Source organism: Nycticebus coucang, chromosome 5 (assembly GCF_027406575.1).
Source record: "Nycticebus coucang isolate mNycCou1 chromosome 5, mNycCou1.pri, whole genome shotgun sequence".
In the NCBI taxonomy this organism is placed as follows: Eukaryota; Metazoa; Chordata; class Mammalia; order Primates; family Lorisidae; genus Nycticebus; species Nycticebus coucang.
Window position 1 is genome coordinate 38,841,422 of NC_069784.1, and position 15,709 is coordinate 38,857,130.

Below are 15,709 nucleotides of genomic sequence, written 5' to 3' on the forward strand. Positions count from 1 at the left end.
AACAAAATGGTGTCATTTAACTAATGTCCACGTTAATTTGAATTTTTTCACTTAGAGACCTCCTCTTTGGATTAATACAGGGCCAGAATGGCCAATAAAACTGAACAAACCATTCAGTGTTAAGTAAACACTTTAGTCAGCTAGATACATTTTGATGGAATTATAACAATGGCAGGCTGAAGCTTAGAAATTTAAATTAGAAGGTTCTAGTTGTCTGATAATTGCTCATGTTTCTATTTTCATACCTATTATATAAGGTAAATGCTAAAAACTATTTAAAGTTGTACATTATTATGTAAACATTCTTCCTATAGGTTTATTTTTTACAAATGCAAAGTTGGATTAAGCTACGACTAAAAATTCACAGGTTTCGATTCTATTCCATGAGAAAAAGTAGACAGCAGTTCTCAAAGTGTGGCCCCAGGCCCCCTGGGCAGGATTCCCAGGACTGCCGGGTGATCTGTGAGATCAAGACTTTTCATACTACAAAGACACTGTCTTCTTCATTCTCCTTTTAGCGTACAGTGGAGTCCTCCAGAGGCTACAGTCCTAAGGATTCATGGGATGTGTGCTGTATATAGTGCCTGTATCTTTTTTCTCAGTTTTATTTTATTATTATTATTTATTTTTGAGACAGAGTCTCACTATGTTGCCCTCAGTAGAGTGCTGTGGCATCACAGCTCATAGGAACCTCAAACTCTTGGGCTTAAGCGATTCTCTTGCCTCAGCCTCCCAAATAGCAGGGACTACAGGCGCCAGCCACAATGCCCAGCTATTTTTTTGTTGCAGCTTAGTTGGCCAGGGCTGAGTTCGAACCTGCCACCTTCAGTGTACATGGCTGACGCTGTAACCACTGTGCTACGGGCGCCAAGCCAATTTCTCAGTTTTAATTCCTAATAGGACAAACATCAATATGGGCAGTCCCTGAGTTACAAACATCCAACTTAGGCACAACTCTCACTTATGTACAGAGGCTGTTACAGGTAAATGTATCTGTTCCAACTTACATACAAATTCAACTTAAGAACAAACCTACAGAACCTATCTCATTCATAACCTATCTCATTCGACTACCTCTTAATATAACCCGCTGGGCATAGTGGCTCACACCTATAATCCTAGCACTCTAGGAGGCTGAGGCATCTAGATTGCTTAAACTCAGGAGCTAGAGACCAGCTTGAGCAAAAGTGAGACCTACCTCTACTAAAAATAGAAAAATTAGCCCAAACATCATGGTATATGCCTGTGGTCCTTGGGGAAACTGTGGCAGGAGGATTGCCTAAGCTCAGAAGTCTGAGGTTGCAGTAAGTTATGATGATACCACCGCATTCTGCCCAGGGTGACAGAGTAAGACTGTCTCAAATGGAGAAATAATTAAGAAACAACATACACACACACCCCTCTGTGTGTGTATACATATATACACACAAAGGGTGCCAAAAATACATAGACACATTTTAAGAAAGGAAAATTGGGGCGGCACCTGTGGCTCAAGGAGTTGGGCGCCGGTCCCATATGCCAGAGGTGGCGGGTTCAAACCCAGCCCCAGCCAAAAAAAATAAAGTAATTAATAAAAAAAAAAAGAAAGGAAAATTGTACTAAAATTGTAATACTCAATATATAACAATAACCGTTTGTTATCTTGTATATTATATCTTATATCTCTTGTATTTGCAGAAGTATTTGCAAATGTGACTTGAATATTGCAATTTTAATAGTTTTTTCCTGCTTTAAAATGTGTACACATTTTTGGCACCCTCTGTGTGTATATATATACAATCCCCCAAAACAAAAGCTCTTTATGGTCGTCAATTTTTAAGAATGCAAAGGGATCCTGAGGACAAAAAGTTTGAAAATCTGTTTTAGAGACATACCCTTACTTGAAAACAGAAGCAGCAAAAGTCAAAGAGCATAACTTTTCTTAAGAGGCAGATACAAAAAGAAACAAAGGAGCTTTTGTTTATAATTTCAGTTTCAGAAACTAACCTACATTATAGAACTGATGTTGCCTGACAAATCATACCTTTAAACCACTGAATCCTATAATCGCAAGCCAGAAAATAAAATCAAAATGAAACAATTTCAAAGTCAGTACAGCACAGTGAACTCTGTATTCTTTTTTTTTTTTTTTTTTTTTTTTTGTAGAGACGGAGTCTCACTGTACCGCCCTTGGTAGAGTGCCGTGGCGTCACACGGCTCACAGCAACCTCTAACTCTTGGGCTTACGCGATTCTCTTGCCTCAGCCTCCCGAGCAGCTGGGACTACAGGTGCCCGCCACAACGCCTGGCTATTTTTTTGTTGCAGTTTGGCCGGGGCTGGGTTTGAACCCGCCACCCTCGGCATATGGGGCCGGCGCCCTACTCACTGAGCCACAGGCGCCGCCCTGAACTCTGTATTCTTAAGGAGAAGAATTTTCCATGGCACATCTGAGTTCTTTTTGTCTTAGGCAACAATTGCTTTATTTGGGTAAAAATCTACAACAAAGAAACTGAAAAGACCATGGATAAATGACAAGTAATATTTCTTTTTTTTTTTTAAGACAGTCTCATTTTGTTGCCCTCAGTAGAGTGCTGTAGCGTCATAGCTCACAGCAACCTCAGGCTCAAGCAATTCTCTTGCCTCAGCCTCCTGAGCAGCTGGGACTAAAGGTGCCTCCTACAATGCCCAGCTATTTTTAGAGATGAGGTCTCACTCTGGCTCAGGCTGGTCTTGAACCCGAGAGCTCAGGCAATCCGCCCACCTTGGCCTCCCTAGTACTAGGATTATAGGTGTGAGCCACTGGCCCAGCCTAGTATTTCTTCTTAATAAATGTCTGCTATTGGATCCCCCAAACTGTTTCTCAGTATATCCACCTTCTCTCGTATCCTTTTCTGATTCTGTGTTAAACCCAATGTTTTTCCTCTCTCGCTGCAAAAACTCACACTGAAATAAGACCCCTTTTCTCAACTTCCTATTTCCTGTGTATTAATTCACCAAGTTTAAAAAATGAATTTAAAAAGAGGTTATAATTCCAAATTACTATGACATCTACAAACAAGAGAACCACTTCCTTGATTAGACTAATAACATACACGTAAGTATATAAAAAAAAATCTGTATTGGGCTGGGTGCAATGGCTTACACCTGTATTCCTAGCACTCTGGGAGATGGAGTAGGTGGATCGCTTAAGCTCAGGAGTTCAAGACTAGCCTTAGCAAGAGTGAGACCCCCATCTCTACTAAAAAAAAAAAAAGAAAAAGAAAAATTAGCCAGACATTGCAGTGGGCACCTGTAGTCTCAGCTACTTGAGAGGCTGAGGCAAAAGGATCACTCAAATCCAGGAGTTTGAGGTTGCTGTGAGCTGTAACACCAGAGTACTCCAGCCAGAGCGATAGAGTGAGACTCTGTCTTAAAAAAAAAAAAAAAAAAAAAAAAAAAATTCTGTATCCTTAAAAAAAATCACAGAAAGGCTGAGGCAGGAGGATTTCATGAGCCCAAGAATTTGAGGCTGCAGTGATCTATGATCATGCCACTACACTCCAGCTGAGGTGACAGATCCTGTCTCAAAACAAAACTTCTCATTCTAGTAAGCAAGACTTAGCCTAACTTCCAACATCAAAGAAGCCTAAGAGTGGGCGGGGCACAGTGGCTCACGCCTCTAGTCCTAGCACTGTGGGAGGCCGAGGTGGGTGGATTGCCTGAGCTCACAAGTTCAAGACCAGTCTGAGCAAGAGTGAGACCCACCACTAAAAATAGCCAGGCAAAAAAAAAAATAATAATAAAAATAAATAAATAAATAAAAATAGCCAGGCATCTGGCAGGCACCTATAGTCCCAGCTGCTCAAGAGGCTGAGGCAAGAGAATTGCTTGAGCCCAAAAGTTTTAGGTTGCTGTGAGCTATGACGCTAGGGCACTTTACCAAGGGTGACAAAATGAGATTCTGTCTCAAAAAAAAAAAAAAAAAAAAAAAGCCTAATTTTAGAATCGTCTTTTTTCTGTAAATCCTGCTAAATATTGACAGTACCAATATACTAACCAAGACAGCTAATGCCATAATTATCAGCATAGGAATGTGAAGTAACAGTGGAATCTCCTTCATGAGTTCTTTAATAAATTCACCAGCTCCTTTTCCAATGTGCTTCAACGGCTCTGTTACAAAGTTGGTGAATGTAACTGCCAGTGCCTATAGTAAGAGATAAAAGCAACTTAGTTTTTTCCTTAAAGATTGAGGCATACAAAATGAGTTAAAATTTACTGGTGCTGAGGCCAAAATTATATTACAAATTAAAATGCTGTTATATGCCACTTTGAATGTGAGAATCACTGTGTAATGGAAGTATTTTTCCTAGAACAAAGGTTCTATACTCTAAAAAGCACAATTTTTTAAAATACAAGGAATTTTTGACTTACTTTGTATAAGTAATTAAAAAAAAATGCTATATACCTTTGTTGGTGGGACCAACCAAATAGGGTTGACTAATAAGAGCTCATAATATTTTTGGCATGGGTCATCCTTATAGGTCCATGAACTTCTAAGCCACTCTATTTAGAGAAACAGATAGAACACTGAATTATTTTTTTTTTAAAGTTGCATTTCACTCCCAAATTAGACAATGCTTTGGTTTTGGCCTTAATTTAAGATTAATCTAAGATGGATATTAATTCTCCATAGTTGACCACCTTCCTACACTGACCAGCTCTTTAAGTTGACCTAATTCTCAGAGCGACACGTACATGTTAAGTATCAGTATAGTAGGCCTAGTTTCTTATGGCGACTATCTCCATATGCCGACCAGTTTATTACCATCCCTTAGTTGGTCAACTTAGAGGTTATAGTGTATCTAATACATTCATCCACTTCTTTAATAAACACTGCTGAGGACCTAGAATGTGCTAGATACTGGGCTAAGGACTAGAAGAACAAAAGTGAGCACAGGATCCTTCTAATGGGAGAAATACAGATAATATGAGAGCCATCGTATATACAATTTCTATTCCTTCCCTGTGACTTTACATGAACACAAAAAGTCACTGGCTTTAAACCTATTAAAACTCTTGTTGCATGTCCTTCTGATATTAAAGATTCCATCATCGAAAGCCTCTTCTGGCATCTTATGTTCTATGTAACACTACTATGTTCTCTCATTCTTAGAAATTCTATTCAGGGCTGAGTGTGGTGGCTCACGCCTATAATCCCGGCACTTGGGAGACAAGGCGAGTGGATTGCCTGAGCTCACAGGTTCAAGACCAGCCAGAGCAAGACCGCATCTCAAAATAGCCAGGTGTTGTGACAGGCGCCTATAGTCCCAGCTACTTGGGAGGCGGAGGCAAGAGAATCACTTAAGCCCAGGAGTTTGAGGTTGCTATGCTCTATCAAGGGTGACAAAGTAAGATTCTGTCTCCATTAAAAAAAAAACAAAAAAAATCTATTAAAGTAAGGCCAAGCAAATAAACGCCTTACCCCAAATACTTCCAGTCCAATTTATCTTTTCAGCACACACGTTTTTTGGCTCCATCTTGGCAACTTCGGCCTGATGCTGTGCAAAAGCTAGCTGACAAACACCAAAAGGGAACCAAGAAAGGGTGTTAATGAAAATTATGCCTACACATCCAAAACCTTGGTTCAGTGTGTCTTTACTACTCATCTAAAGCAGAGTGTTTAAAATTTTTTATTTACTTTTAAATGTCTTTTTTTTTTAGATAGAGTCTCACTTTGTGGTCCTTGGTAGAGTGCGATGACATCACAGCTCACAGCAACCTCAAACTCTTGGGCTTAAGTGATTCTCTTGCATCAGCCTCCCAAGAAGCTGGAACTACAGGCACCCACCACAACGCCCAGTGCGTTTGAGATGAGGTCTTGCTCTGGGCTCAGTCTGGTCTCAAACCCATGAGCTGAGGCAATCCATGTGCCTTGGCCTCCCAGTGTGCTAGGATTACAGACGTTAGCCACCACCCCTGCCCTGTTTAAAAAGTTTTAATAGAGAAAGACTACAATTTCTTTTTTTGTAGAGACAGAGTCTCACTTTATTGCCCTTGGTAGAGTGCTGTGCCATCACAGCTCACAGCAACCTCCAGCTCCTAGGCTTAGGCGATTCTCTTGCCTCAGCTTCCCCAGTAGCTGGGACCACAGGTGCCCGCCACAACGCCCGGCTATTTTTTGTTGCAGTTTGGCCGGGGCCAGGTTAGAACCCACCACCCTCGGTATATGGGGTCGGCACCCTACTCACTGAGCCACAGGTGCCGCCCAAGACTACGATCTTTAAGCCCAGGAATTTATTTTCAGCTCATGGAAAAGTATAGTCTTAACGCAACAAGGTACAAGAACTACAATTGTGGGCGGTGCCTGTGGTTCAGTGAGTGGGGCGCCGGCCCCATATGCTGAGGGTGGCGGGTTCAAACCCAGCCCCGGCCAAACTGCAACAAAAAAATAGCCGGGCGTTGTGGCGCACGCCTGTAGTCCCAGCTGCTTGGGAGGCTGAGGCAAGAAAATCACCTAAGCCCAAGAGTTAGAGGTTGCTGTGAGCCGTGTGACGTCATGGCACTCTACCCGAGGGCGGACAGTGAGACTCTGTCTCTACCAAAAAAAAAAAGAACTACAATTGCCTTCTTTGTGAAATTATGAGAAAGGAAAAGTCTACTAAAAAGATTGTTCTACATGGGTTATAGTCTTCTTTAATTATAATCAATGCTTTAACTTGTCAAAACCCTCCATGTATTTACTACCTTATATAAATACATCCAATTCCATCCCAAACTGATGAGAAAACTGATGATTAAAACACGTCTCAACTGGGTGTACCAACGTACGTATGTCCACAGCTCAGTAGCTACTAATACCACGATGCAGAGCACACACAGAAGTACCTCCAAAAAAAGAAAAGCAGAAATCAGTCACTCCAAGCTGCCCTCTCACCATAAAACACTAGTGATCACTCAAAGAGCTGGCCTCAAATATACAAAAATACTTGCACTTCTCTGTTTATTCATCAATAAAGTATGAGTGACCTAGTACAGGTTTTTAACATAATATGGTGAAGTTCTGAAAGTGTTTTAAAAAGGAAACTTAACCATGTCACCCTCATTCCATCTTACCATGAACGCATCATATGGATCCACTCCAAAGAAATCTTCAAATCGCCATTTCCATGTTTCAAAATCATGAAACTTAAAATTAATTAAAATATCACTTAGTACATCATCCAAGGCACCTGGTTTCCAGTCTTCTCCACTGAGAAACTTCTGTATTTCTAACAAGGTTTGTCTTTTAAGGATAATCTCAGCATCATAATGCATATCACCTTTGTCTTCATCAGGCTAAATTTACCAAAACCAAACAAAGAGAACTTTATGATTACTCAGGAAAACATATTAAGACAAAAATCTACTTGGAATATATAATTAGTTTGCGATATTTCATACATGTAAGAATAATACCCACCTGTCTGTCTCCCTGGCCGACATGAAAACCAAAGATGATATATGTGAAAAACATTTAAAAATGGCTGTACATTGGCTCGGTGCCTGTAGCTCAAGCAGGTAGGGCGCCACATACACCAGAGGTGGCGGGTTCGAATCCAGTCTGGGGCTACCAAACGACGACAAGTACAACCAAAAAATAGACAGGCATTGTGGTGGGTGCCTGTAGCCCTAGCTACTTGGGAGGCTGAGGCAAGAAAAATCGCTTAAGCCCAGGAGTTTGAGGTTGCTGTGAGCTGCGACGCTACAGCACTCTACCGAAGGTGACATACTGAGACTCTGTCTCAAAAAAAAGGACTATAAATTTTACTAAAATATAGTTGATTCTTGTTATTTGCAGTAGTTACATTCTATTAAGTCACTTGGACACTAATTACCAAGTACTAAATTGTTCCTCCTACAGGCAATACAGGGTTTGGTCCCTGCAAATCTGTGGTCCTAAGACTTTCCTCAGTTGCTCAGTGCATCACCTTGTTTATGCATGTTCTGTATGTTTCTGTTTAAGGACACCTTACTGTTGATTCAATAATAATGACCACACGGCCAACAGCCCTACCTCATCTCTGAATGAAGCCCATCTAACACAAACATATTTTCTTTTGGCCAGGTGCAATGGCTCACACCTATAATCCTAGCACTATGGGAGGTCACGGCAGGTAGACTGCCTGAGATTAGGAGTTGAACACCAGCCTGAGCAAGAGCCAGACACCTCTCCCATCCCTGCTCTCTATCTAAAATAGAAAAACTAGCCGGGGGCTCTGCGCTTATAGCTCAGTGGCTAGGGTGCCAGCCATATACACCAGAGCTGGAGGGTTCGAACCCAGTCCAGGCCTCTCAATCAACAATGACAACTACAACCAAAAAAAAAAGCCAGGCATTGTGGCAGGCGCCCATATTCCCAGCTACTTGGGAGGCTGAAGCAAGAGAATCACTTAAGCCCAAGAGTTAGAAGTTGCTGTGAGCCAAGAGCGACATAGTGAGACTGTCTCAAAGGTAAAAAAAGAAAAGAAAAACTAGCCAGGGCATTGTGGTGAGCACCTGTAGTCCCAATTACTTGGGAGGCTCTGACAGAAGGATCACAAGAGTTTAAGGTTGCTGTGAGCCATGATGGCACAGCACTCTACACTTTTTTTTTGAGACTCTATATAGTCTTGAAGGCAAGACTCTATATAGAATATAAAATATATAAAATATAAATATATAAAAATATATATATTTTATAGAGTCTTTATATTTTAAAGACTTACAGACTTTATATAGAGAGAGTCCTCCTTTGGGTAGAGTGCTGTGGCATCATAACTCACAGCAAACTCAAACTCTTGCATTTAAGTGATCCTTCTGTCTGAGAAGGATCTATATTTTATAGAGTATAAATATATATATTTATAAATATATGTAACTATAAATATATGTATATTTATACTCTATAAAGTATATATTTTCATTTAATTATAATTAATATATATTTTTTAATATATTTTCTTTGTAAGGTACATTACAACCTTCTTAACATTTAGAAACACTAGGTGTCATATTAATCTAGGTCCTTTGAGGAGAAAAAAAAAAACACTAGATGGAAGTTCAGCACTTCTCTTGGGGGCTATTTAAACAGTCACCATCCACACCTCACCCCTGCAAAAGTGCCCAAAATAAACTACTAAATAGACCACAAAAAAGACACTTTTTTGCAGTATGAAAGATGAAACAAGAGTTTCTGTTGCTTTGTTCCACCCTCAGCTACTGTACTAGGTAACTCACATTTTTAACACTCGGCACGTGTCCCAGAGTGACCAGGAAAACACCCTGAGTATTTTGACTGTGTGGTTACAAATAAACTTTAATATGCAGATAAATTCACAAATCTGGAATCTGCAAATAATGAGGCTCAACTGTCTATCTTTATTTTATGATTTGCTTTTGACTTTTATTTGCTGCCAGTTCAGACAGCCTACAATATGCAGTTCAAACAAAGAAAAATAAAAGTGATTTCAAAAAGTAACAAAAAAATGGGTTTCCATGAATACATGATACTTATAAGTATCTTTATTAGTGAATTTGAATTTACCTAGCAAAATCACTGTAAACAACATTTTATATTCATTAATCGGTTCATATAAACAAAAAATTCCTTTTTCTTTTACAAGAGCAGATACAGATATAAAAAATATAAAATGAGAAAAACAAAAATGTCACACAATGTCAGTAAGCATCATTGATTAATACCGATAGACATCTTTTTAAAATCAGGAACCTAGTATTTTCAAACATTTCCATCAGGTACTTTAGGCTTGGCTGGTCAGAGTAGCGAATGCCTGTAATTCTAGCACTCTGAGAGTCCAAAGCAGAAGGATCCTTGAGTTCAGGAGTTCAAGACCAGCCTGAGCAAAAGGGAGACCCTGTATCTACTCAAAAAAAAAAAAAAAAAAAATATATATATATATATATATATATGAATTAGCCAGGCATTTGGCACGTGCCTACAGTCCTAGTTACTCAGGAGGCTGAGGCAGGAGGATCACTTAAATCCAGGAGTTTGAGGTTGCTATGAGCTAGGCTGATGTCACAGCACTCTAGCCTGAGCAACAGAGTTACTATCTTTAAAAAAAAAAAAAGTATTTTTGGCTCCACCTGTATCCTAATCTATGTTATTTTCTACCTTGCACACAGCTATAAGGCTGAAATCAGAGGATGTACGTATGAGAACATATACTTTTATATTTACAGAATAAACTGGTTTAATAAATTACCCATCTAATACTCCTTGTCCTTTTGGTCATTTCCTACTCTACTGGGAAGATGTAGTCTACTAAGTTTGGCCAACCTGCCTTGTTTTGAGGCAAGAGCCTTTCGTTTTCAGGGATCTAACTGTGACAGCTTCTGGTGGTTGGGCTAATGGCCAGACCAAAACAAAAGCCTAGCCTCTGACTCTCTAGATCAGGGGTCCTCAAACTATGGCCCGCAGGCCACATGAGGCGGTGTGATTATATTTGTTCCCGTTTTGTTTTTTTACTTCAAAATAAGGTATGTGCTGTGTGCACAGGAATTTGTTCATAGTTGGTTTTTTTTTTTAAACTATAGTCCAGCCCTCCAACGGTCCGAGGGACAGTGAACTAGCCCTCTGTTTAAAAAGTCTGAGGACCCCTGCTCTAGATCAATTCTGGTAGTGTACATAATAGGGAAAAAAAACCATCTATGAGCTTTTAAATAAGCTTTATAAATGTTATAAGTTAATAAATTATAATTTCCTCGAAGATTTCATTCCCAAAAGTAAAATAACTCTAAAAAATGGAAATTTTAACATCAGTTATGATCAGTACACATGTGATGCACAATTGTATAAAGCAGTACTTGCCACAGTAAACAGCAGGGAGGAAAAACTACATACAACACATTTTTCTTTTCCCGAATGTACAATGATCTTACATTATATGACTAAGAAAGTACGGAAATGGTAGGAAACAAGAAGTAGGGTCAGGACAGCATTATCACTCTACCTCCTCATCTCAATTAAATGGGACAGCAGTGCACCGGGCTGAACAAGTAAATCCCCACCAACTGTAAGAAAAAGAAGAGCAGTCTGCACTGCTGGCCTCCCACCAAACCCCTGCCAAACAGGCCAGTACCTTTAGTCCTACCTGCACAGCTCTTGGACAGTGGGGGGAAACTGAGGCAGGTAGTCTCTGTTAAAGCATATGGATGCCTCATATAATTTCAAATAAATAATGATGTACCTACTATATGGATTAATGACACACTATCGAATACTCACAAGTCCCAGCTTTCCAGCTTCAATTAAAATCTTATTTAAGTATCTCCTAAAAACAGGATTGCTTTGACTCTCATAGTCTTCCTTCTTTTTCTTTTCACACTCATTAATCTGCAATGATACAATAAATTCAACACTACTTAGCATCAAAGGAAAAGGGTTAGATTTCTAGCCTAGTGATGCCTTTGCCAAGCTTGCACTTATCAGCTACATTGCAGCGTACTGATTGCCTGCTTCCCATGTGTGTTCTCTTTGCAAAGGCCAAGTAGGAAAGAAAGAAAGAACCCAATGTCCAGTAATTAGTCCTGACCTGGCAGTTTTTCTGTTTACCTGCAGCAATTTTAAAGCTTAAGATCGTGAAGCAAGGAGGCAGAGATTACAAACAGAGCATCTGAACCCATTTTCTGCTTTCTAACTCCAAACCAACAATTAAATAAGAAAAAGAAGGAAGGGGAGAAGGGTGGGACAGGGAAAAAAAGAAAAGAATAAATATACACAGAGAGACGAATGGAGAAACAGAGTTAGGATAAATCCAGGGACACAGCAAAGATTTCTGAAATGTGCGTACTACTTTTGGCCTTTTATTAATTTTTTATCTGCAATTACCATCCCATACTATATGGAATGTTCAGGAAGGCAAGAACCCTGACTTCTCCAGAGTAGCCTACATACGGTAATCCTTCAGTGTATAACCCGTTAGGCAGACTTGCTCTGAACTTAGTTAGCTCTACCACCACCATAGCAGTCAAGTTGCTGACTGAAGGTAGTAGATATTTTACAAAAATTAAAATAACTTTGTAATGACTTGTATTTTAACTGAGCATGGACCATGAGTTAAGCTGAGCACTGAGATGAGCTTCAGTTGATAAACATAATAGTAATTAAACAGCGCACACAGACTTCGTATAGGACATTCAAGAAGTCACATAGGCCATTAGCAAAGATAGAGACTTTACATCTTTTGTATTAACATGGATGGAAGTGGAACATGCTTTTAGTAAAGCATCACAAAAATGGAGATGCAAGAATCCTATGTACTCAATTCTGATATGAGGACAATTAATGACCTAGTACATGGTGGGGGGGTGGGGAAAGAGGCGAGCAGAGAGAGGGAAGGACGGGGATAGTGGGGGGTCACGGTGTGTGACACAACTTTTGGGGGTGGGACCCAATTATAAGAGACTTTACCTAACAAATGCAATCAATGTAACCTGGTTCTTTGTACCCTTGATGTATCCCCAACAATTAAAAAAACAGAAAGTCACAAAGCAGTTTCCTCTGCTCTCAAAAGGTTTGTAGTTATTTTTTAAACCTTAAGGAAACAACTTTTCTTTTTTCGAGACAGAGTCTCACTACATCGCCCTTTGTACAGTGCCGTGGCGTCACAACTCACAGCAACCTCAAACTCTTGGGCTTAAGTGATTCTCTTGCCTCAGCCTCCCAAGCAGCTGAGACTATAGGCGCCCGCCACTACTCCCGGCTACTTTTTGTTGCAGTTGTCAATGTTTAGCTGGCCGGGGCCTGGTTCGAACCCACCACTCTCAGTGCTGTAACCACTGTGCTATGGGCACCAAGCTGGAAACAACTTTTTTAAAATGTAAGAACTCAAGACTCCATTTTACCAATTATGTTTATTTAAACTAAAGACAAAAACAATGAAATAAAAAATTCCTGTAAAAAGGCATTTCTGTATTTCTTACTGTGCAACCAAACTAGCTCACTGTATCACAATACACAATTAAAATTGAAGCAAATTTTATCCAAGCAATTCTTTGGACAGGTGAAACAACATGAACAATTTAATAAGAGCCAGGAACAGGTGGTGATATATAGATCTTGATGGGGATTCTTCTGGATTTCAATTAACAAACTCTGCGTCTCTCCAGCTAAGAATCTCACTCATTCACTCTAGCTCTTCCCTATCCCTTGTCCCTGCCTTCCCTCAGTCATCCACTTTGCTCTATTCTACCTTGTAAGAGTTTCACACTTCGACCCCTGTCACTGCCTCATTTTGAGCCTTCAGCATTGCTGGACTTCTGTAACCTGCATTGATCTCACTGCCACCCCACTCTCCATTCCAGGTCCCTTCCACACTGCTGCCAGTTCACCCTTCTTAATCAATAGAGGGCTGTTCCCACAGCAAATAATGAATACACTGAAATCCCTTAACTTTGACTTATTTCCTTTCATATAAACCCTACTTCGGCCACGTTAAAAACAAAAAAAAAAGGGGGCGGCACCTGTGGCTCAGTGAGTAGGGCGCCAGCCCCATATACCGAGGGTGGCGGGTTCAAACCCAGCCCCGGCCAAACTGCAACAAAAAAATAGCCGGGTGCTGTGGCGGGCACCTACTCCCAGCTACTCGGGAGGCTGAGGCAAGAGAATCGCTTAAGCCCAGGAGCTGGAGGTTGCTGTGAGCTGTGTGATGCCACGGGCACTCTACCAAGGGGCATAAAAGTGAGACTCTGTCTCTACAAAAAAAAAAAAAAAGGTAGTCCCAGCTACTTTGGAGGCTAAGACAAGAGGATCACTGGAGACCCAAAGTTTGAGGATGCTATGAGCTATGATGCCACGGCACTCTAACCAGGGCAAGAGAATGAGACTGTCACCAAAAAAATAGGATTGGATAAAGGAATGAAAAGCTATTATTACACACTAAATTTTAATGATCTTTTTTTTTGTTTTTGAGACAGAGTCTCACTCCAGTGCCCTGACTAGAGTGCCATGGCATTATAGCTCACAGCAACTTCAAGTTCTTGGGCTGAAGTGATACTTTTGCCTCAATTTTTCTATTTTAGTTCGTTACTGCTCAGGCTGGTCTGGAACTCCTAGTTCAAGCAATCCACCTGTCTCAGCCTCCTAGACTGTTAGGATTACAGATGTGAGCCACTGTGCCTAGCCATAATATTCCTTTATAAGAGTAACTCTTACGCTTATAAACTAGTAATAGCCCCATTTTTTGATTTGCTACATTTGTTGAGATTCTATTATGCCCCAGTACTGTGATTGGTAATAGAGTTGAAATGAATAAAATGTATTTCTTGCACCAAGAAGTTTACAGTTTGATAAAGAAATAATTATAACATAGTGAGATAAATGTTATTATAGAAAAATATAAGAATAAAAGGTACTATTAGAAAAACCAGGACTAGAGTAACTAAAGAGAAGCCAAAGGTAGACCTAATTAAAGAAAAATTTTATATATAAAAATCATGCAGTAGTATACAGAAACACTAGAAACACAATATTAACAAAGACAAGAAAACAGCAATTTAACATGATATAAAATTTATGAATAAAAAATCTAACCTTATGAGTTAAAGAATCAAGTCTGTGATAACATTCGGACATTTCATCAGCGTATGACAACTCAGGACTGACATCTTTTTTCTCTGTAGTATCATATTTCACCTAAGACAAGGTAGAGAGAAATTATTTCTTTATTGTTCAGTTGTAAAAATAACCTTTAATGAAACACTAGATCGATTCATCATTTTATGACTTTGTTATGTTATATTGTTTTTGATTGTAGTGAACCACAAAGTGAAATTCACACACATATATGCTAAGAACTTAAATTACTTTGCTATTTGATGGGCTTTACATTCAAATTCAGTATGGGTTTCAAATAATCTTAGATTATGAGTGTCACGTAACTGCTAATCAGGGATACAAGACTCTTATAGATCTGTGTAAGTCAATAACAACAAAAGTAGACTATTTCCATTGTAAGACTGATAGGTCGTCACATACATACATGCATCCTTTTTTAATACCTGAGATTTTCTCATTGTTCCTGAAGCAGCATCGTAGTTAAGCATGTCTGTGGGGTCAATCCAGTCATCATCATGAGCATAGCCAGTTACTAGCAACAGACATTCACAAAGGAGCAAAGAACACAGCATCCTGTATAAGGATAAAAAGTGTTTAATACATATAATGAAATGTCATTTTTCTGTAATAAAAATATACCTAGTTCCTTTTAGTGTTAAGAAAACATTATCTGAATAGTAAATATTAAAAAAATAGTAAAAATTGGTATTCACATACTAAAACACACATAGATATACAAGGCTGGGTGTGGTGGCTCATGCCTGTAACCCTAGCACTCTGGGAGGCCGAGGCAGGTGGATTGCTTGAGCTCATGAGCTGGAGACCAGCATGAGCAAAAGTGAGACCCCATCTCTACTAAAAATAGAAAAACTGAGGCAAGAGGATCACTTGAGCCCAAGAGTTGGAGGTTGCTGTGAGCTATGATAATAAAAAGCATTCTACCCACGGCGACAGCTTGGGACCATGGCTCCTACCTGTAATCCTAGCTGTGATTACAGCTGTGAGAGGATTGGCTGAGATCAGTAGTTTAAGATCAGCCAGAGCAAGAGCAAGACCCCATCTCTACTAAACACAGAAAAAAATCAGCTAGGTGTCATGGTGTATACCTATAGTCCCAGCTACTCAGGAGTCTGACAAAGGAGGATAGCCTCGAC

The 15,709-nt window shown here is 39.8% G+C and overlaps 1 protein-coding gene across 3 annotated transcripts in view; it reads right to left on the bottom strand.

The window, feature by feature from the left end:
• The window catches only part of CLCC1 (chloride channel CLIC like 1), a 38,829-nt gene that overhangs the window by 5,853 nt on the left and 17,267 nt on the right, over positions 1-15,709 (bottom strand). For 2 of the 3 annotated variants that reach the window (XM_053592035.1, XM_053592036.1), the window contains exons 2-9: positions 14,999-15,128; positions 14,532-14,633; positions 11,226-11,333; positions 7,073-7,294; positions 6,704-6,844; positions 5,442-5,532; positions 4,425-4,522; positions 4,017-4,163 (exon numbers count right to left, since the gene is read on the bottom strand). In XM_053592035.1, the coding sequence (XP_053448010.1) occupies positions 4,017-4,163; positions 4,425-4,522; positions 5,442-5,532; positions 6,704-6,844; positions 7,073-7,294; positions 11,226-11,333; positions 14,532-14,633; positions 14,999-15,127 (1,038 nt within the window). In that variant the 5' untranslated portion in view covers position 15,128. The remainder of the gene's footprint in view (positions 1-4,016; positions 4,164-4,424; positions 4,523-5,441; positions 5,533-6,703; positions 6,845-7,072; positions 7,295-11,225; positions 11,334-14,531; positions 14,634-14,998; positions 15,129-15,709) is intronic. The other variant, XM_053592037.1, reaches the window with a different exon arrangement.